Here is a 21645-nt window from a genome sequence, read left to right on the forward strand (position 1 = left end):
CAAAACAGCTTGTCATACTTGGAATGTGATCAAAGCGGGTTTCCAATGAGAGCATGGGCGACCCCCACACGCCAGTCACCACAATGACCCCAGAGAAAAACAAAAGTGATGAGTTGGTGAGGAAACGAGAGGTGTCATTCCAGAGAATTCCTTACAGGGGAAAAAAAAGAAAAGAAAAAAAAAAAAAGGAACATTCATGTTTCCTATTGATATTTACAATCACCCCCCACCACCATAATTCTATTTTAACATCAGGTTCCACATTTTATTTTGTTTTCAAGTTATAGTTCAAGACAAGACACACACCCCCCCCCCTTTTTTTTTTTTTCCTTTTTCTTTTTTTCCTCAGCAATTACCTCACACAATTCCTCAGGAGAGCACAGCATCTAAACCATATACCACTTCCAGCCAGACCCCGGTTCTCCAGCGACTGGCTTTGGTTTATTGATGAAAGCAATCCTCAGCTCTGCTGACAGGGAATGAACACAAACCATGTAAGTCCTCTGGACAGAAAGGAGCACCCTCGTGTTCACAATGGCATGCCTAGCTAAAGCTGACACAATAGACTTATCAGCGCAACTTTCATGTCACGGGGAATCCCGAGCGAGCGAGGGCCAGCACGGCCTGCTCCGGGCTCCGGGGAGACGAGCAGCTTCGCCCTCTCGTCGGCTGCCCTCACGCTCCCCAATCCCGACGGCCGCACGGAGCTCGGGCCCCTGCGCTGCCGTGCGGGACGTGACGTGTTGGCGTCTGTCTCGGGAAGAAGTGGATAGGCCGTACTTCCTACAGCGTTTTCCAAAGTGGCACTGCAATCCCGGGTCCCTTCAGGGTTGGCTCATGATACACTGCGGACCCGTTCCAAGGGGTCCACAAAGAGAAAAAAAAAAAAAAGAAAAAAAGAAAGCAAAACCAGAGCTGAGTTCCCCTTTAAAAGCCAAACACCTACATCTAGAAGGAGGGCTCCCCTAGCTGAGAGCCCTTGCCCTCTGGGGGGGGGGGGGGGGGGGGGGGCGGTTCCCGCTGAGAAAACCCTCAGGTCTCAAGGTTAGTTACAGGGCAGCCAGGTCGGGTAGGGCTGGCTGTAGGTCACGGGAGGCTGGGCCACGTAGTAGTTGTTGAAGTTGCCGTCGCTGACGTAGGGGGCCGGCTGGTAGTAGCAGGTGACGTTGGTGGCGCTGGGGATGATGTTCTGCTCGGCCAGCACGCGCAGGGCCAGGAGGGAGATGAGGTTCAGGGTCTGCCTGCGCTCATGCCCCATGAGGCACACGGTGCTCTCGTTCACGACCCTGCGCAGGATCATGAGGTAGTCGTACTTGCTCCTCTCCTCCTCGGCGAAGTGGTTCTGCAGGTAGGTCTCCAGCTTCCGCTGCTGCTCCAGGATGTCCGGGAAGTCGATGAAGAACCTGGAGCACATGTAGCGCTCCAGCGTCTTGATCTCCTCCTGGTCGGTGGGCCGGAAGTCCCGCACGAGGAGGTTGCTGTACTTGAGCAGGCCCCCGCCCCGGATCTCCTCGGGGTTCTTGGTGGCGATCAGCCGGTTCTGCAGGTGGTCCAGGGCTTCCTCGAAGTCCCCGTACATGCTCTCCCCGATCACCGTGGGGTGCAGGTGCTCGGAGATGGGCTGGCTGGAGCGGTCGTAGAAGACCAGCAGGGAGTCCAGGATGATCTGGAAGGAGTCCACGCTGAACTCGAACTGGCGCCGGATGGAGTCGACGAACTTGAGCTCCACGTTCCTGCCGTTCTTGTTGGAGAGGGAGATGAGGCTCCAGCGGTCGGTGTCCGTGCACACCTTCACCAGCTTCTGCACGTAGGCCTCCTTCAGGGTGACCGGGCTGATCTTGAGCTTGTTCACGCCCTCGGGCAGGAAGTTCAGGAGGGAGCACAGGACCACGTCCCGGACCAGGTGGAACTCGACCTCGGTGGGCAGAGGCACGTGGAAGATGAGGTCCAGGTCTTTGCAGCCCAGGCCGTTGTCTTTGACCAGGACGTGGCCGGCGGCCGAGCCGTTCAGGCGGACGTCCTGCACTTGGATGCCCGCCTCCTCCAGGCGGCCGCGCACGGTCTGGACGATGTCCTTCAGGGTGATCTCCAAGGTCGGGAAGTTGCCTCGCCCGTGCACGGGCACCACCTCGTTCAGGACCTCGTGCAGCCGGCTCACCTGGTCCCAGCTGAGCACGCTGCAGGACGCGCCGTCCCCGCGGCTGCTGCTCTCCTCGGCCATCGTGAGGGACGTTCTTGCCGGGGAAACTGAAAGTGGGGGGGCGAGAAACAGAGTTAGGGTTCACGTTTACGTGGGCGATGCTTCCCTGAACACTTCCTGTAAAGCAGGGACACACTGCTGGGTGGTGCCGTGAGGATGAAGCACATAAAGAACAGTGTCTCCGGGAAGGACGGACAAAGCACACACGTGGGTCCTACCCCACACCGGGTGGCTCCACAGCGCTGCTCAGTGCTTGTTCTGTTTGCCTGTTCGGTCTGAGTGGGGGCGGGTGGGTGGACTGGGTTGGTTTGTGTGACAAGAAGGAGACAAACCCATTCCACCAAGCAGCCTGGGCACGTCATTAATCGCTAGAGGGCCTGCAGGTTTTGCTAAGTGTCCTTGCTCTCTGTGGACGGTACCTCTCCTGCTACCCAACTGCATCCTAACGGGCTGCTCCCAACGCCGCACACAGCACACGGGAGCCCGAAAAAAGCCCTCCTTCACCCCGGAACTGATGACTTCTCGAGTCGGGGCTGTAACTGCCCACGAGGAGGGAGTGGGGTCAGTCCCATCAGGGGGGGCACCCTAGCAACAACCCCGTGTCCTTGTGCTTGTGGGAGGGGTCGGCCTAGGAGGCGACAAAAGTCCTAGGCGACAAAGGGCGAGGCCAGCGGTGTGGGGACAGCTCTGCCCCGCCAGGAGGCCCGCCCAGCCCACAGCCCATGGGAAACCTCCTCAGGGGAGCGTCACTTCCCGGTGGTTTGAAATCAGCACCTTGGCACTATCTGAGGAGGAGGAGGCAGCTAGGATTGTTAATCTTGCCCTGGGGCCAGGGGTCCTTGCCTTACATGGCGTTCACATCAATGGGCTGGTTGTCAGGGTTGGGGCACCACCGGACAGAGTGAACCGAGCTTTCCAGGAGCTGGTCATTCAGAAGGAGTGACAGACTGAACGTGTACTGGGAGGGCAGAAGAAAGAAGTGTCCTTTGAGGGGGGTGAACAGGAAGACCACTTATGGGGATGGGACACAAGACGACTGAAAGGCAACACGAGCCAGAGACTGGAATCAAGGGGCAGAGGCAGCATGCAGCCACGACCTGGCCACGTCCGTCTGGCCTTTATGCGCCTCTCCTTAAGCCAGTCAGAAACTATACACGCACCCCCATGTTCACAGCAGTGTTATTTACAACAGCTGAGATCTGGAAACAGCCCACATTGCCCATGAGTAGGTGAGTGGGTTTTAAAGCTTTTTTAAAAAAATATATATATATATATTTTATTGATTTCTTACAGAGAGGAAGAGAGAGGGTTAGAGAGTTAGAAACATCGATGAGAGAGAATCATCGATCAGCTGCCTCTTGAACACCCCCTACCGGGGATGTGTCTGCAACCAAGGTACATGCCCTTGACCGGAATCGAACCTGGGACCTTTCAGTCCGCAGGCTGACGCTCTATCCACTGAGCCAAACCGGTTTCGGCAGGTGAGTGGGTTTTAAAAACGTGGTACATTCACACGCTGGAATACTACGTGGCTGTGAAAAGGAGGAAACTCTTACCTTTTGGGATAGCAATGATGGACCTGGAGAGGACTGTGCTAAGCAGAACAAGCCAGTCAGAGAAAGACAAACACCACATGATCACAGTTATATGGGGACACTAATGAACAAAATAAACTGACAAGTGAAACGGAGCCAGAGGCATGGATACATGAGGCAGACTGCCAATGTCACAGGGGAGTGACTGGATGGAAGAAGGTGAGGAGATGAGCCAAAGAACATGTATGCGTGGCCCATGACAGAGACAACAATGTGGTGAGGGCCAGGAGGGGAGGGTGGGGTTGGGTTGGAGGTGGGAAAAGGGGGGGAAATGGGGACATCTATAATAGTATTAACTAAAAAAAAAAAAAAAAAAAAGACAAAACAACTTTAAGTATAAAATATGGAACCCTAAGAGTACTAGGGGAAAAAAAAACATGGTATCCTTTCTACATCATTTATAAAACCCCAAAAATCACAAAAATCGATACATTTGCCAATATAAAAATTAAAGTTCTACATGGTGAAAACGCCATGAAGAAGTCCGAAGACAAAGAAAAATATTTGTAACATTAGGCAAATATTCATTTCCTTAATGAATAACAAGCTTCTACAGATCTCCAACCCTAAGGTCAAAGGGCATGGACAGTGGCTTGGATGCACACCATTCGACCTTCCCTTAGGGGGATGGGCAGATGAAGACTTCAGTGTATCCGCCTACCATATCAGATCGGCAAAGCTCCAGCAGCAAGCCACCTTGGGTACGTGCCCGGGCTTCTCTCTAGCACTGTCTGTCCCTCCCACCTTCTGAATGACCAGCTCCTGGAAAGCTCGGTTCACTCTGTCCGGTGGTGCCCCAACCCTGACAACCAGCCCATTGATGGGAACGCCATGGGTAAGGCAAGGACCCCTGGCCCCAGGGCAAGATTAACAATCCTAGCTGCCTCCTCAGTGCCAAGGTGCTGGTTTTCAAACTGCCTCTGGAGGGGACGCACCCCTGAGGAGGTTTCCCACGGGCTGTGGGCTGTGCCGGCCTCCTGGCGGGGCAGAGCTGTTTGCAGCGGCCATCTCCTTGGACACCGCAGTTCCATTTCCAGGAAGTCTACTTGGGGTTTTATCCCATAGACATGCCTGCAATTATGTACAAGACTTGGAGGGTTATTCACAAAGCTATAAGCACCAATGCATGCAGCTGTCTGAACGAAGAGTGACAGCTCTAGCTGAGTGAACGTGAAATGCTCATCAGGATTTACTAACAGAAAAGCAAGTGCTCAACTGTGTGCATAGGTACACGTCTATGCTTCTGCAATCTGAACGTCTGGAAGGACACGCAGTAGGTCAGCCCACACCAGATACCACCACACGCTGGCAGACAGAGGACGAAGAAAAATGTATGTAAGCCCTTTTGAATTAAAACCTATACATGCGTTAGTTGGAAAAAAGCTAACATCGTATTACCCATGTCCTAAAATCTTCCCCATCCGCCTCTACTCATCTGCTACCTCACTGAATTCCTTCAGTGCCTTTCCTGTCCCCTCCCCGCCACCCCCATATCCATGTGCCAAAGTCAAACACACTCAGAAGCTTCCCCTCCCAGTCTTCGGTGCTGCTCTCCAGGGGCTGGGCGGGGGAGGGGAGACCATTTCTCCTCCAGGGTGGCTTTCAGTCACGCTTCTACTTATGTTCTGTGTAAAAGAAGGTGTCCACTGTTTACCAAAACAAAACAAACAAACAAAAAAAAACCCACACCACAAGATAATGGATAAGCCATCTCATCGAGTTTCATTCTACATTTATTACCCAAATATGTTTCTTGTCGTTGTATAAAAACTGCCATTTCTCACTTCAGACACAGGACAGCCACCCTCACATGACACTGTTATGTTGATTATTAGCTACAGCGGCAAGGACCTTAATAAATGCATGACATTTCCAAGACTGTCCGATGCCTGGGGTTGGCTTCTCCCGTGCCAACGTCTTCGGCCGCATCCGTGAATAATGGGGTTAATTTTTAGTTGTCCGAGCATGAGCCCAGTGTGGGACACGACAGCCACCAAGTCCGCGGTGCCGTTTCTCCTTCTCCGCGTTTACCATGACTCAGAGAGGCACCCAGCTAAGGGTTCTGATCGGGGCTCAGTTCATTGGAGAGCCCGGGAGGAGGCACTGATCCCACCAGCAAGGAATCCTCTGCTTCCCCTCACCAGTCCCAGCAACCCCAAGTACCAGAAGTCCACTTTCCAGTCACTTAGACAAATACTGGCATTCCTAATAAATCCAAGTCATGGACCCTTAATGCTTAGAGAACACACCGGAGCTTAGTGCGACAGTTTTCATTTTAATTAGCCACACAAATCACCGTTGGTATAATCCCCGTTTGAAAGAATCACATGCAACACACATTCCCAGCTCGTGAAAGGCCCTGATTAAAGGCAAATTCTGGTTCAAAAAATCCACAAAACGGTGAAAAGAAATTAATTTGAAGCCTGGCAGCGTCCGGAGGGAGTGTTTAGATTTCCTTTCGCTGCCGGAAAGCACTCCCTGTATTCCGCACGGAGGGCACTGGGACCGGCAGGTACCGTGATTCATTGATTTGAACATTCAGGCCCCTTTCCAGGGTGAGGATGATCAAGCTATTCCATCTTTTCGTGCCTGACTCCCAGTGAACAGCTCTCCTGGGTATCCTGGACCCCTCTCTCCCCTCACCTGGCTGGGACAGAGGGTGGCGCACACAGGAGAACACAGGTTTGCAGAGGTAGCGACAGGAACGGGAGGGACAGCCCAAGGAGGCCAGAAGGGGACCCAAGCCCCCTAAGGACAGGCCATATCTGACTTGTTTGCTTCCCCCCTGCCTGGGGCAGAGCCACTCGTGCAGGATGACCTGAAACCCGTGTCTGAGCCCATCGAAGGAAGAAAAAGGCCATTTCTAGTCCTGCTCCACAGTGAATCTACTAGTAGGTCCCAGCAAGCGTGAGGGTACGCAAGGCGGGCCAGCAGGACAGGCAGGGGAAGAGCTGGAGGTGAGCGTGCCTAGAACATGGATAGCACTTCCAGGTCTCAAGGACATAGGTCACATTGACACCGACTCCTACTTGTGACTGGCAGGAGGGACAGACACTGTCCAGCATCCTCAGAGTGTGTGGAGATGCGCCGCCCTGAGGGGAGGATGGTGCGTATGCAAGTCCGGGTCTGTGATGTTTGGCGGGAAAGCCCTGGGGACGCTGTGCAGCTGCCATGGGGATACTGCAGCTCTCTGCAGCCCCCTGCCCGGCCCAGAGACCACTGAGCCACACCCCCACTGCCCTGCTGCAGGATTAAAACACAAAAGAAACCCAAACGCATTTCAGCGTTCCTTTGGTGGCGAGCTTCCCTCTCGGCGTGGCTGGCTGCTTCCTCAACAGCAACCTTCCTGGGAACACCGTCCAGCTCAGGTGAGAGCCGGCCATGGGCAGCGGACCGAGCTGGGGCGGGCCCCTGGGGGGGTGTGTGTGTGCGCAGAACAGACACCTGCCGGCCCTGGCTCCCGGCGGAGGGGCCCTGTGCAGCGAGCTGGCACCTTCCACAAGCTCTCCTCTGTCCACACAGAGGACACGCGCACACGGAAGCCCGGAGGACGTAAGCAGAAGCGTCAGGGGAGGGCAGGACGCCTCATTAAACCCCACACCTCTCCCCGCAGCGGGCCGCGCAGGAGAAGCCTGGGCCTGCTTGTTTCCTGAAAGAGGAAGGTGTGGAGAGGCCGGGTGAGAGCACTCGTCTGAGCAGCTCCGTCTGTCCACACTGCACGCTCACGCCCTCTCCGAGGAAGCGCCACGTCCCTTTCCCACGACTCAGGACGAAGGACCAGGATGACGGGGTGGCCTGCCCCAGCTCCCCAGCTCTGGAGCCTGTGTTCGGAGCCCTGGAATTGGTGACAGCCTCCCCCAGTTCTCGCCACTGCTAATGTGATCTTTTCCAAATCAGAGACCTCATTGGCCCTGCCCATAGAGAAGAAAGCAGCCTCCTGTTACCCAGGTAACTGCGGCACCTGCTTCCCCCCCGGCCCCTGGCCCCTGGCCCCAGGCCCCTGGCCCCAGGCCCCACCACACAGGCTGAGACAGCCACAGTGTGAGCCCGCACCCTGCAGGCCTGCACAGAGAGGACTCCGGCTGCGCAGAGGTGGCGGTCACCTTCAGGACCCAGGTGGCCCTGAGGGCACAGGGGTACCTCAGAGGTGATGCACTGCCCACTGTGAGGTGTGGGACGCCCACCGCAGTGGGGATGGCATCAGCTGTTGGATCACTGAGCGTCTTCCTAACCCCGCCTCATCCTTTCCCCGCTCATGCTACCACTTGCTCTGGCCCCAGCAGGCGTGACAGATGCGGGGCCCTCTGGGGTTCTGTGCGTGGCACAGCCATGGCCAGAGAACACCAAGGTGACCAGATGTCTGTCCAGGAGTCCTCGTCTGAGCCATCCAACTCTGACAACATCCCGGATGTGGGAGACACTGCTGCAGGGCTCTGTGTGGGCCACCCCCTTGCCCCTTCATCACCCCTGGTGTGGGAGATGCTAAGATATCTGTCCCCCTTACGGACAGAAAACTGGGCACAAAGAGGATCCACAAAGCAACTGCCCAGGGGGAGACGGCAGAAATGGGGCTTCGGAGGCTCCCTGGAGATGGGGCATGAGTGTGTGTGTTGGGTGGGGGAGGGTTTGAGGACAAGCTATCTGCTCAGGTGGGTGTAGGAACATAGAGGCCAGCAAGAGGGAGGAAAGGGCAGGGAGGGGAGAGGGGCGGGAAGCAGGAAAGGGGAAGAAGGCAGGCAGGGGAGGGAGGAGGGAAGGTTTCCTACCTGCCCGAGGGAAAGGTGTGCTGAGCCCCTTGGGGAAGGTCAGGTGGCAGGTGCTGAAAGCAAGCCATCAGTACAGAACTGCACCCCTCAAACCCATCCTGGATTTGGGGGCTGTGCCGTCTGGCCAGCCACCAGAACTGAGTGTGATTACGATAGAACCTCTCACCATTATGCTAATGCTGTGATAAAGGAACAGGGTCCTCTCCTGAGGGAGCGTGAGGATGCTGGCTAGGGGGAAAGGCGGGGATTTCAGAGGAAGCAGGTGCGGAAGGCAGGACCAGGAGGGGAAGGAGCTGGGCAGTCCGCTTGCGGGACAGGCATCAGGAAAAGAAGGTAATGACAGGAGGGAAACTGCAGGGAGGCTGCCCCTCACGTGTCTGGGCACCTAAGGCACCTGCTCTGCTCACAGCATAAAGCGGCGACCTTGGCCCTGGCTGGAAGACCGGGAGGGCCCACCTACAGCACAGGACACTCCCTGCCCACCTGACTGGAGCTGCAGGGGCCAGGCTGGCTATCGGCAAGAGCGAGCAGGACCCACAGGGATGGGGGGGAGGCACACAGGAGGGCGGAGGCGGAGCAGCCTGGCACAGAGCGCCCGTGTGCGCAGTGAAGCTGGGACTGCACACCTGCCTCTTTCCCACTGGCACCCAGGGTGACCCTGAGGGTCCTCATCCGGAGGGAAGCAGGGGTGGCCCCGGTGTGATATGTGCAGCGGCAGATAGATAAGCGGGGGTGGGGGGGGTGGGGGGGGTGGGGGGGGAGACAGCGCGGGAGCCAAGGTGGAGGTGGCCTTCTGGAGAGCAAACCTCCCTGACTCCTTGCATTCCTAGACGGCTGAAGGCCAAAGTTATCTGGGACCCGGGAAGCCTGAGCGAGCCCTTTGTCTGCCGGCTGCAGCCCCTCACCAGGGCCCGGGCCCCACCGCAGGGAGGAGAGGGGGTTCTGGAGCCTTCGACGCTGCCCCCAAGCACGTTAGAAAGTTCCAGATAACTGAGGCACCCCTGTGTCTAACGCACGGGACTAAACGTTTACATGAGCAGACAGCCCAAGGCAATGGGACCAGGTAAAATTACACCTTGTTTATGAAAAGGACAATGAAATAGATTGTTTTCTTTTTCCACGAAGGTATGTTTACAGCCGCCCGTGCAAACACCCACAAACACATTCTCCCTTGGTTCCACCAGCTGCCCTAAGTCGGTGACACAACCAGCCCGCAGATGGTGTTTTCTCACTCTCCCCCTGACCGCACTCAGGCCTCCATCTATTTTCTCAGGGTTATCAGCATCCTCCTAGCAACTTGCCACAGGTTAGGGCACCGGGGCGGAAAAGCTCGGGCCGATTCCCACCACACCGCACCCGGATGGACGGGCGCTGCCTACGCTGGAGGGAGAGATGGGCCCCGGCGGGCGCCTTGCTTTGCACCAAGTCCTTCCCACCCAAGTCCCTCCTCCCCGCTGATGCCGACACGCCGTCTTCGTGGTTATCAAGGACAGGGCCCTGTCCACAGACCACGCCCGGAGGAGACTCGAAACAGAAAGCTCATCCCGTCAGTCAAAATAGGGCGCTTCGGCGAGTGTGGCCGGGGAGATAACACCGGGCTTCAAAACAGCACCAACAGAATCAAAACACGGCCCCCGCCTAACGGACACCGCGGACCTCCGGGTGTACAGGGATCCACGGAAATGGCTGCAGATGCAGATGTCAACGAGGTCGGAACATAGACATCTCTCGGTGGAAGCTGAGCAGAGAAGCCTTGCTTTTTCCAAGGTGTCAGCATTATTAAGTGCTAGCTACGCAACTTGAAATGGAACTAATCCTTGTTGCTGCCGGGTGGCCCGCTCCCTCTTGAAGTCAGAGATGCTACCGGTCTGCACGCACTGGAGGAGATGCCCAGAGCTGACCGTGCTGTGTTAGACTGACAGACAGGACAGCCAGGGCCATCCCCAGCAGGATGACCGCTACTGGAAGGCTGATCGAGGTTACCTGCATCCACAGTGTTTAAGGGCCGGCAGCCTCCAGGTTTGACCCAGGGTTGCTTCCACAGGCGACTTTACCACCCAGCTCTCCAGCTTAGAGCTCTGGTCAGCCGTCAGCAGTGCAGAGCAGATCCTCAGTCCCCTGGCAGCCTCGTCACTACCAGCATCCGTTCTCGGGAGAGGCACGAGCCGTTCTCTGATGCTCAAACGCACTTCACATACATTAAACACATATTCACACCCACCCCCCTCACATATGTCTACGCCCGAGCTGCCTCCACTTCAGTGCGATGCCAGCTACATACGAAGTCCCATCCAGGGTTTAGTTTGCACAGATCCTTCCCTGGAGTTAGCAGCTGCCTGAGTCCCAGGTCTGGGCATGGCAGCGGGCTCAGCGATCCCTCTGACAGCTGCTGAGAACAGAGAGGTGGGTAGGTGTACACAATCTGGGGTGAAGGGGTGGGGCATAAAGGGGTAAAACCGTGGAGCAGTACTTATTTCTGCAGCAAATGTGCTTCAGGTAGCCAAGCCACCTCACTTTGTCTCTTGGTGTGCCCACGTGTGAGTCACACCAGCCATGATGGTAACTCACTAGGACAATTACTATGACCTCAGCATTGACCACACCAGGTGCTATTGTCATTGGGCATCTCACAGACCCTTTCACTGGAAAGTTATTTCCCGGTGCAGTTTCGCATTTTAATTGTTGATAAATTGTGGAGTCCTGGTCCCCTGCCCCCCTCACATTGGATCTGCAATGCTTTGATCACCTTATGAGTATTTTCAACTATAGAGAAACAAAGTAAGGCATGCCGGACCCAGGAATCACACATCCTGTGTTCCAGGGTCAGGTCTCATTCACAGTTGAATGATGGCCAATGAGTTGGCCACCAGGACTGAATTGCCTTTCATTCTTTTCAAATATGTGAGTGCCTGCTATGCTCCCAGTGCTGTTCTAGAAGCTTCTGAAACAAAGACCTCTGCTCATGTCCCAGCTGATGTCCATAACTGTGCAATTAACTCTTGCCTTCCACACAAGAATTGGAGAGCCAAGCATTTTTTGCAGACGGTGGAGGCTGGCACTGCCCGATATTGTACCCACAACCTCCTGGGGCTGCTAAGCATTAAAATGGGGCAAGTCCAAATTCAAATGCTCTGTGAATGTAAACACACATGGGGATTTCAAGGATTCAGTACAAGACAAAAAAAAAAGTAAAACAGCTCATCAATATTTTCGTATCGTTTTAAATGGAAATGCTATGGGTCACGATGGGTTAAATAAAATTATTTTCACCTGGTTATGTTTTTATGTTTCCTTTTTAATGGGATGACGAGAAGCTTCATGGTGGCTCTCACATTCCTACTGGACAGCGCTGGTGTATGGTCCTTATTACGATGAAGGACCCGAGACCTGAAGAGGTCCAGGTGCTACCAGGGCCCGAACTCAGGTGTTGACACAGCTACGGCTGCCTCAGAGCAGGGAGGAGGTCAGGATCAAGGGCACTGAGGGCCTGAGCATGGGCGGGTGTCTCCCTCATCTCTGCTCTGGATCAGTGCGCCTCCTACACAGCTACCTCTCCGTTATCCACGTGAGTGACAGGCCTGGCCAGGACTGCCCAGTCAGCTGGCCACGGAGGTCCTCACACCCACCTCTCCTCTCCTGCAAGCACAGGTCAACGACAGATAGACAGGGTGTGTTTGGGGAGAGGGGTCGCCAGCCAAGCCAGGTGGAGGACTGCCCCTTCACCCACCCTCCTGAGAGCTAGGCAGGGTGACAGCAGCTACATCACCACAAGGGGGTGGTGCTCAAGATTCATTCACAGGGCTTTCCAGGGAGGTAATACGGAGACAGATGTGGGACGGTCTGTGTGTGTCTAATGGAAGAAAGGGTTTGAAAAGAGTGGAAAGTAAGGCACAAAGCAGAACTGTAAGTATTTGAGAGGAGGGGCAGGGATTGAGGGGATCCTCAGACGGGGTGAGCTCAGAAGCCTCTGAGTGTGTATCCCGGGAGGCAAGGCAGGGCAGCTGGGAAGACTCGGGGGCAGGAGGTCGAGAATGAACAGAAGGTCAGGAAGCTCAGGCCCTGACAAGACGCTCGGCTCCGCCTGCGGGCTATGAAGGTAGCAGCCCAGGAGCTGGGGATGGAGAATGGGGCGGGCAGGGAGAGGAGCTGACTACTGCTCTCAGCGTGCTGCCGTCTGCGGGGCCCTGAACTGGGTCAGTGAAGGCAGTGGAAAACAAACAAACCAAAAGACGAAGATTCAGCAGAACTGACCACCGAGGGCACGTGGGGAGAGAGAGGCTGCGGGTGCTGGGGCTGGAGGCCCGGCCGGGTGGATGGGAGAGGCCAAAGGGAGCAAGTTAACAGCCTGAGGGGTTTCAGCTGTGGGCCAATTAGTGGTCACAGCCTCCCAGCTCCAAACCTATCCCCCTGAGGCCTCCATTTAGAAAAAGAGAGGAACCACTCAGCATTTCAGTGCAGGAGCTTCGGATCCCACCGGTCCCGCACCTGGCCCACCTGGCCCACACCTCCCGGAAGCAAACCCCCCCCCCCCCCCCCAAGAGGAAGGGCGGCCGTGTGCCAGCAAGCCCTGCGCCCACTGAGCCTCTGTGTGCCGGCCCTGCTCTGGGCGCCCACACGAGCACACATCCTGCCGGAGGACACAGAGCAGCCCAGCTCCTCCTGCATCTGGAGGCCCAGGCCTTTCCACGTTCCCTTCAGCACCTGGCCCAAACCAGGCCTAGAAAGCCCTTAACCACTTACTGGCTCCATCCCTGTCATCCAAGAAATAAACCCTTAACGCGGGTCAGTGGCCAGGACCCCCAAAGGGCTCAGAGACTGAAAACACCCTACGGGGAGAGCTGCTTAACACCTGCAACTGTTTCTTCGTATTCGCGTTTTCCTGTTGTTCCAAGAAGTTCTGAAACAGTTCTGGAGCAGCGACCGGGGACAGCTGTCCAACATCTATTCACTCGAACCGATTCACAGGGCGGGTTTCTGACCCAGTCGGTGCCAAGGTGCTTCCTCTAAACCATCTCAGCTACAAATAGGAACTTCCTTATCAGCGAAAGAAAAAGAAAAAAAAAAAAAAATCCGAGACCTGGAACCCCCGAAGCAGCACAGGCCGCCAGCACCGCTGTAGCCGAGTGGCTGTAAACACACGAGCACGCCTTTGCCCACAGATGTCTGCTTCATGATAATGACAGTACCGGTGTAACATGCTACCGTCAAGGCCCCACGTGGCAGAACATGTTTCCCTCCCCTGCCTTGTTTACTCCAGTGACTACTACACAATAAAGCAATGAACCTTATCTAACCTGAGTAATATTTTATCCCAAGTAACACCTCCGACGCTGCATGGCTTCCCCTTCACACACACACACACCCAACAGATACAGCCCCTGTCTGGTGTGAAACCAAGAAAGCCAAGCACAGTTGGATGTAACTCCCCAAACCAGTTTGGGGCTTCCACAACTACTCTCAGCAGCGCAAGCAAGGCTCAGCACGCGCACTCGTAGCTCCGGGCCTGTCATTCTCTAGTGATTGACCCCGTGCACACATCTCAAAGATGAAGATAAGGTACTACTTACTTGAGCAGTTTTGTGTGTGTGTGTGTGTGTGTGTTTTTTTTTAAGTCATTTTCTAATTCTGTATCAAAAGAGTCGTCCCTGGCAGAGCAAGGGCATGGCAGTCCACCCCAAGTTATCTTTACTGCCGACAGCTCCGTGGTGGATGGTGCAAAATGTCCACAGTCCGCTCCGGCCTTGACCTCTGGGGCAGGGAGGCTGAGTGGGGCATTGTGGGGAGAGGGGCTGTGGCTGGAGCTTCTGCAACTCGGGATGGGATGTGCAGGAGCCTCTGGAGCTCAGACTAGAGCAGAGGAAGGAGGGGGGGGCCCCGGTGCTAGATTGGCTCACGTGCATTCTGACAGCCAGGCCCGGGGCCAAGTCCTTCCCTGCAGAGTTCCCCGACTTCATCTCCGGAGACGAGGAAGGTGCTGCGGGGGCGAGTCCGCACGGAGGGTGTCGCTGTGTCACCTCACGTGCGCACACTAACTAACATTCCTTAGGAAATGAGGGACCCACGGGGCCCGGGGCGACGATTTAGGAGCCTCTTGGCAGAGAAAAAGTGGTTTTGTTTTTGTTGCCTGTTTATGGGACACTCCCCACGGCTACCTGAGCAGCTCCAGGCAGCAGGCTCAGAGCTGCTCTCTCTACGCTCCTGCAGAGAGGGGTATACCTTAGGACACAAGTTTCAGTTATCTCAGGGAAAGCTTGGCTCCCGAGATACTAAGTTTTCCATCTTCACAAACAACAATGGCAAAGGACAGAATTCCTGCTGCTGTGGCTCAGCCCGCTCCCCTGAAAGCGGAGGGAAAAGCCAGCATTCTCTGGTCCCCGCCCACGGGCTTCAGCGAGCAGTCTGTGCGGGCTCGGCCCCCCCCCCCCCGCCCCCTCCCCCCGCCCCCCGCCCCCTGGTACCTCTGGGGACTCCAGACTCAGCACCATCCTCCTGGTTAAGCGCTCCCACCACCCTCGCTCCCTTCCCAGCAAAATCCTTGCCAAGTTGCACAGGTTGGAAGGTTAGTGCAGCCAACAATGGCCACTCTCATTGCCCCAACCCCCACCCCGGAGGGCAGCTGGGCCGAGCCCAGTCTCCCTTCAGGAGGATTTAATCACCTTCCCTTCACTTCCCGGGGAGGTCCAGGTTCCTAACCCACCTCCCAACTCTCCTGAATACCAACTGTCACCATACGGGCGACTACACAGCCTTCCCAAGGCTTCACCGGTGTACCTCCAGCGCTGCCTTGTTTGCATGTTATAACTCCATAAAAAAAAAAATTAAAAAGCAGCAGGTCCCTAATCAAGGACTCGAGCAACCCCTCGGAAGCCCTCCTCCTCCTCCGAAGCGAAAGGAAAGAGAGCCAAGCTTTCCCTTGAGATAACTGAAACTTGTGCCGATCCCTCCCGCGGGGTCCAGCCCCAGCCGTGGGTTCCAGTGAGGAGGGGGGACGCGGCCCCTCGCTGCGGGGGAGCCCCGCCCACAGGCTGCCAACCTGTGCCAGGTGCGTCACCCCCCCCACTCCCGCCTCCGCGATCCCAACTGCGACACACGCCGCCCGGGCACCGCTAGCCGCGTCCGCCCGCGCACGGCCCTGGCCTGGCGGCTACGCAGTTCGCAAGTTTCAGTTCCGAACGGGGCGGCCCCAGGGCGCCGGCACCGGGCTCCGGAGGAGTCTCCGAGGGGAGCGCGGCGCCCCAGGGCCCTCGCTTTGGGTCACTTTGCGGCCGCTCGCGGTGCCCACAGGCTGGTGTGAGTCCAGGAAAAGTGTGCGATTTCCGCCAGGGCCTGGCACCGGGCCTGGGAGGGGGGGCAGGGCACCCCTCCCTCACACTCACCCCAGCCTGATACCAGCCTCACCCCACCCCCAACCCCGGGCCGCGGCGCCTTTCCAACTGCGCTTCCCCAGACGCCGCTCTCCAATCCGCGCTGCGCGGGCCGGAGAGGCGGCCGCGCCGGTGGGAGCGCAGGTGCGAGCCCGGAGGCTGCGGGCGAGGAAGGGGGCCGGGCGCCTGCGGACTCCGGGGGAGAGAGGGGGAGCCCCGGGCTCCCATCGCGTTCGCCCCGGCCCCCGCGGGGCGCCCGGCCAGCGCGCAACACCCGCCGGACGCGCGCGGGGCAGGAACTCGCCAAGTTTGCCAAGCCCGCGCCGAAGTCTCTGGAAAGTTGCAGAGCGTCTCGCCGGGCCCACGGGGACGGGGGGTGGAGGGCGGCTGCCAGGGAGGGAGCAGCGGGGGAAGGGGGCACCGGGTCCCGGCACCTGTCCGCACCCCTCCCCTCCCAAGGGCTCAGCCCCGCGTCCCCCAAGGGCTCAGCGGCCAGGACCTGAGACCCCCGAGGGCAGAGCGCGGGGGAGCCGCCGCTGCCACCTCGCCCCTTGGGAGGAGGGGGGCCCCGGACTCACCTGAGCGGCGGGAGAGGAGACGACAGACGCGGGTCCTCGGCGCGGGCAGCCCCCCAGCAGGAGCGGCGCAGCGGTCACCAGGGCCCCCAGGCAGCGGCGCCGAGTGAGCCTCCCGGCCGCCGCCCCCTTCGCTCTTATCCGGCCTGACCACGCCTCCGCCCGCCGCCCCGCCCCCGCCCCGCCCCTGAGCCTGCCTCCCCGGGGCGCGCGGGGCAGGGCAGGGCGGAGCCAGCGCCCACCGGATCCTTCCGCCGGGGCGCTGACGGCGAGGGCCGGGCCAGCGGCGCCCTCTGATTGGCTTCCCGGGTGAATGGTTGCCTGGAGACGAGTAAACGTTCGGCGGTGGGACACCGAGAAGGGCACTGCGCAGGCGCAATAGAGGGGGGCTGCGCCGGACACCCCGTGAACTTCGGAGTTGCTGGGAGTCCCCTCGGTTTCTCCGTTCTGCTAGGCTCTCCTCGGCCGTTCCTGTCACCCAACTCCGACCCCCTGGACCCCCCCAACTTTCCCCATCTCCGTCCCGCCCCCTCTCAGGCCCGTTTTCCTCCTGCTCCTCTGGAAGTTTGGCTTCGGTTCTCTCTTTCCAGGAGTGGGGAGTGGGGTGTGTTTTGAAGTCGGAAAAATAAATAAATAAATAAATAAATAAATAAATAAATAAATAAATGAATGAATGAATGAATGAATGAATGGTTTCGAAGCAGAGGGAAGCTTTCTGATTGCCCGGCAAATTGGCTGCAGGTCGTTGGGGAAAGAGGCCGTGGATGGCTCGCCACCTGCGCGCCGCTGGTGGGGCCGCGGGTCTCGCTCTAGCGGCTAGAGGAACCCCGCGCCGAGCCCGGCCCCGCGCGGCGTGTCCCCGGGCCCGAGGACGGGGGTTTATGTAACTCGCGGGCGGGGTTTGGATGCCACCCCTCCTACTGGAGCCAGTGGCCGGGAGTCCAGGTTCTAAATTCAGAGAACCTGGGTTTGGGATTGCCATTCACCACCTGACTCTCTGCAAAGGCCTGGAGCCACTCACTTCACCAACCCGCCAGCCCTAAGGCTCGGTTTCCTCACCTGGACGGTGGAACGGACCCACCCCGGAGCAGCGAGGTAGGGTCCCCTTTTCTTAGTTCAGAACTAAGAAAAGGGGAAGCTCTTCGCGCATGCCCAACATAAGGTGTGTGGTCAGTGTTGTGGATATGAAATAGTAGCTGTCATTGATCAGTACCCATGTATGGAGCTTGTACCGATGCTCTACTGGGCCGTGGGAGAAGAGCTCACTTCTCAGATGCGGTGTTTCCGCACCCGCCCCTTGCACCGCCGCCTGGAAGGAATACGCAATGTGCTCTCGGTGTCTGCAGGATAAAAAGAGTTCTCACATTCTCGCCTTCCCTGGGTGGGGCGGCTCCTGAAACATCAAGGAGACAGGCCAGTATGAGTGCTGGTAGAAAAGCCACAGTGACTCGCCTAGGACACGCACGCAGGTGATACGGTCTCTGTGTGTTTTTTTTCTTTGTTTTTGAGGTATAGATTCAGTCAAGTGCACAGAGCTTATGTGCTCAGGTTGATGAGTTTCTACATGTGTGTGCACCCATGTAACTGCCACCCAGATCAGGACATTGGCACTCTCCGGCTCCCTCATGGCCCTTTCCCATCCAGTGTCCCACGAGGGTGACTACTGTTCTGACCTCTCTCGCCATGTATTAGTTTTACCAATATTTGAACGTGATATGGGTGAACGGCATAGTGTGTGTACTTTTAGGTTCTGGCTTCTTACACTCAATAGTGTGCCTGTGAAATGCATCCATGTTGTTGCATGAAGCCGTGGCTCATTCTTTTCCAATGCAGTGTCTTATTCCAGTACACAAACATTCAATAACTCATGGACTCATCCCACTGGTGGATGCTTGGCTTGCTTACAAATGAAGCTGTCACCAATGAAGCTGCTTACAAAGAATCTTTTTTTCTTCCAGTCTGAGGTATACGTGACAGATAAAAACTGTATATATTTAAAGTACACTACATGCTGTTTTGAGATACAGTGTGAACTGATCACCACAACCAAGCTATTAACATATCCATCACTTCACATAGTTACCGTGTGTGTGTATATATATGTGTGTATGTGTGTGTGTGTGTAGTTAGAATGCTTAAGACCAAGTATCTTAGCAAATTTCAAGTAGACAATACAATGTTATTAGCTGTAATCACTCTGCTCTAGATTAGATCCCCACTATTCACCCTACGTTTATACCCAGGATTGAATTGTGGAATTATAGAGCATGCACATAGTAAGCTTTATGTAGACTGCCAAACAGTTTCCCCAAGTGGTGTAACCATTGATCTTCCAGCCAGTGACATGAGATTTCTGGTTGAACCACCACTTTGCCTGGGATGGTCAGTTTGTCTGCTTTTAAAAAGGGGGTGTGGATTCCATTGGGATTTAAATTTCTCTAATAATAATATTGAGATAATTATTCTTAATAATATCCAGATGCTTGTTGGCCATTTCGATATCCTTTCAGGGAAATGTCTTCAGATCTTTTGCCCATTTTCGGGGGAGTTGTCTGTCACACTGATCTGTGTGTCTTTTGTCCAAGACATGGATTACAGGTATCTCCTCCCAGTCTGTGGCTTCCTTTTAATTCTCTTAATGTTATTTTTAATGGACAGGATTTCTTAATTTTAAAAAAGCCTAATTAGCCTTATTTTTATGAATAGTACATTTCATGTCCTGTTTAAAAAAAAAAAATCTTTGTCCAGGAGTCATCTACTTAGCTTTCTTCTAGGACCTGAATTGTTTTAGCGTTCACACTTAGGTCTATGATTCCGCTCAGAGTAATTTTTTGTGTAGCTTGGGGGTCAAATTTATTTTTCCCACGTGGATATACAGTTTAGTTCAGCACCATCAACACATAGTTTTGTTGAATGAATGAATGAATGAATGAATGAAATGAAATGAATGAGTGAATTGCTAAAAAAAAAAAAAAATGCAGTTAGGAGTGACAAGTTACTTAAAATCCAGATTGTCCATAAAAATCCAGAATACACAACCACCTTAACATGAATGCCGGTCATTATATTCCGTCGGCCCTTGGACCATTTCTGCTTTCTCAATGCCTCGTGGGTACCATTAGCACAGGTAGCCTCAGGGCAGAACACAGGTCAGAAACTCTTACCTGGAATTGGATCTAGTATGGGCTGGTTGGTTCTCCCTTTGTTTGGAGAAAATTTTGTCAAGCTTCCTGACCATCAGGCAATGTTGTGGTAGGGGAGAGGGGAGAGCCACGAGCCAGAAAAGAAATTCATTCTTCGTGTGTGTGTGTGTGTGTGTGTGTGTGTGTGTGTGTTGTGTTGTTTATTTTTTTTTTTAAATACACAGTGTTCTTTCTACCTCATAAAGCTATGGCACCCTGGCGCAGGGAGTTTCAGGAAGTCGCCAGGTACTGCCCACTGGCCGCGGAACCACGGATTGGAACTGTCCTTCCGAGGTTATCGGAGCCTCCTCCTTGCCCAGTGCTGGCCTCTGCTGGAGCACAGCCGACCGAAATGGTTTCCAGACCTTTGCGTGCTGAGTGCCGCTGTGATCGGCACCTGGGATTGCTGAGGAGAGAGACGCGAAGGCAGGGAAGTCTCCACAAGGCGGGTTGTGCCTCCCTTGTGGCCATGACCCTGAAGAAGTCTTATGTCCCAATAGAATCTTATTTAAATTCACGGGGAAGCAAATAAATAATCAAATACAAGGTTCTATCATTAATCCTTTTTGTAAGGCAAGAAAACACCTTGTGTAGTGCCCGGTGATCCTCACTTACCAAGTTCCTCTAAATCTGGAGTTTTTGTATTACTTTATCTCTAGGTGGATCACCGTACTAAATGTTTATTAAAATGTCCCGTTCCAAATCTCTCTTTAAAAATGATTTTTAAGCAAAGTTTTTTTATTGCTGTACACGGACATACAGAGCATGGCATCCAGGTCATGAGAGCACAGCTCAACGAGGCCCACAAACTGAACGAACCTGTGTCCCGAGCGCTCGGACTGAGGGACGCAGCAGCAGCACAGCATGCGGGCCAGCCGGGGCCTCCATGGTGCTGTCCCCTCCCCGCCGGGCTCCGGTGGGCCGAGGCCGGGCCGCTTCCCGCTCCATCTACAACTTCCAGCAGGAAATCCCTGTCTCTTCTCGGGTTTCTTCCAGCCGCTGTTTTTCTTGGGTGGTTCAGAAAGAACACTAGTTTTAGAGTAAAAAGGTGTTTTTTAAAATATATATATTTTATTGATTTCAGAGAGGAAGGGAGAGGAGAGAGATAAGATTCTTATCAATGATAAGAATAATTGATCGGCCCTAACTGGTTTGGCTCAGTGGATAGAGCACCGGCCTGTGGACTGAAGGGTCACAGGTTTGATTCTGGTCAAAGGTATGTAACTTGGTTGCAGGCACATCCCCCCTGGGTGGGGGGGGGGGTGCAAGAGGCAGTGATCGATGTTTCTTTCTCATCGATGTTTCTAACGCTCTATCCCTGTAAAAAAAAAAAAAATCAATAAAATATATTTTAAAAAAAGAATCATTGACTGCCTGCCTCATGGACACTGCCTGCTGGGGCCTGAGCCTGTAACCTGGGCATGTGCCCAGACCAGGAATTGAACCGTGACCTCCTGGTTCACAGGTCAATGCTCAACCACTGAGCCACACCAGCCAGGTGAAAGGTATAAGTTTTATTTGGCATAAAGTAGAGAAGGAATGAACTGAGGACCGGTCAGATCTGATGGGCAGGGAGGGGAAAATGGGCTTGATCTTTGGGACAGTTCTGACAGCAGAGACACAGGGGCACCAGAGCATCAGGGAGGGAGGAAGATCAGAGCTCAGAGAGGGGGAGAAGGTGATGGAGGCACTGCCAGAGGGAAGAGGGTGGATGCTGTGCTGGCTGCACCCCTGAGGGATGTCTCTGGACCCCCTTTCTGGCCACCTCCCTGATGATGTCCTTGCAGGTGGGTCAGATGGCTGGTATCCCTGTCACATGGCTTCCTCGGCTTCCTCACCCCAAAATGGGAACAGCCATCAGCCTCCCTGCTCCACCAAGGTGTGTGCTGGCCAAACGCAGCAGCGAACCCCTGCACAGGCCCTGGCCCCGTGCACACTGTGGCTCCCTTAGCCAGCCTCGGCC

General features: G+C 55.3%; 1 protein-coding gene across 1 annotated transcript; it reads right to left on the reverse strand.

Moving 5' to 3' along the window:
* Window positions 1-247: 247 nt before the first annotated feature.
* Window positions 248-16647, reverse strand: TENT5C (terminal nucleotidyltransferase 5C). Its single transcript, XM_084866953.1, has 2 exons — window positions 16504-16647; window positions 248-2247 (listed from the first exon to the last, which is right to left on the reverse strand). Exon 2 carries the CDS (start codon window positions 2219-2221, stop codon window positions 1046-1048), a length of 1176 nt encoding a protein of 391 aa, XP_084723079.1. The 5' UTR covers window positions 2222-2247; window positions 16504-16647; the 3' UTR covers window positions 248-1045.
* Between the last annotated feature and the right edge of the window lie 4998 nt (window positions 16648-21645).

The sequence above is a fragment of the Pipistrellus hanaki genome, assembly GCF_964339955.1.
Source record: "Pipistrellus hanaki genome assembly, chromosome: 18".
NCBI classification, from domain to species: Eukaryota; Metazoa; Chordata; class Mammalia; order Chiroptera; family Vespertilionidae; genus Pipistrellus; species Pipistrellus hanaki.

What these genes read in the sequence shown, in the direction of transcription:
- TENT5C (XM_084866953.1), bottom strand. Translation starts at nt 2,221, where the DNA reads ATGGCCGAGGAGAGCAGCAGCCGCGGGGACGGCGCGTCCTGCAGCGTG.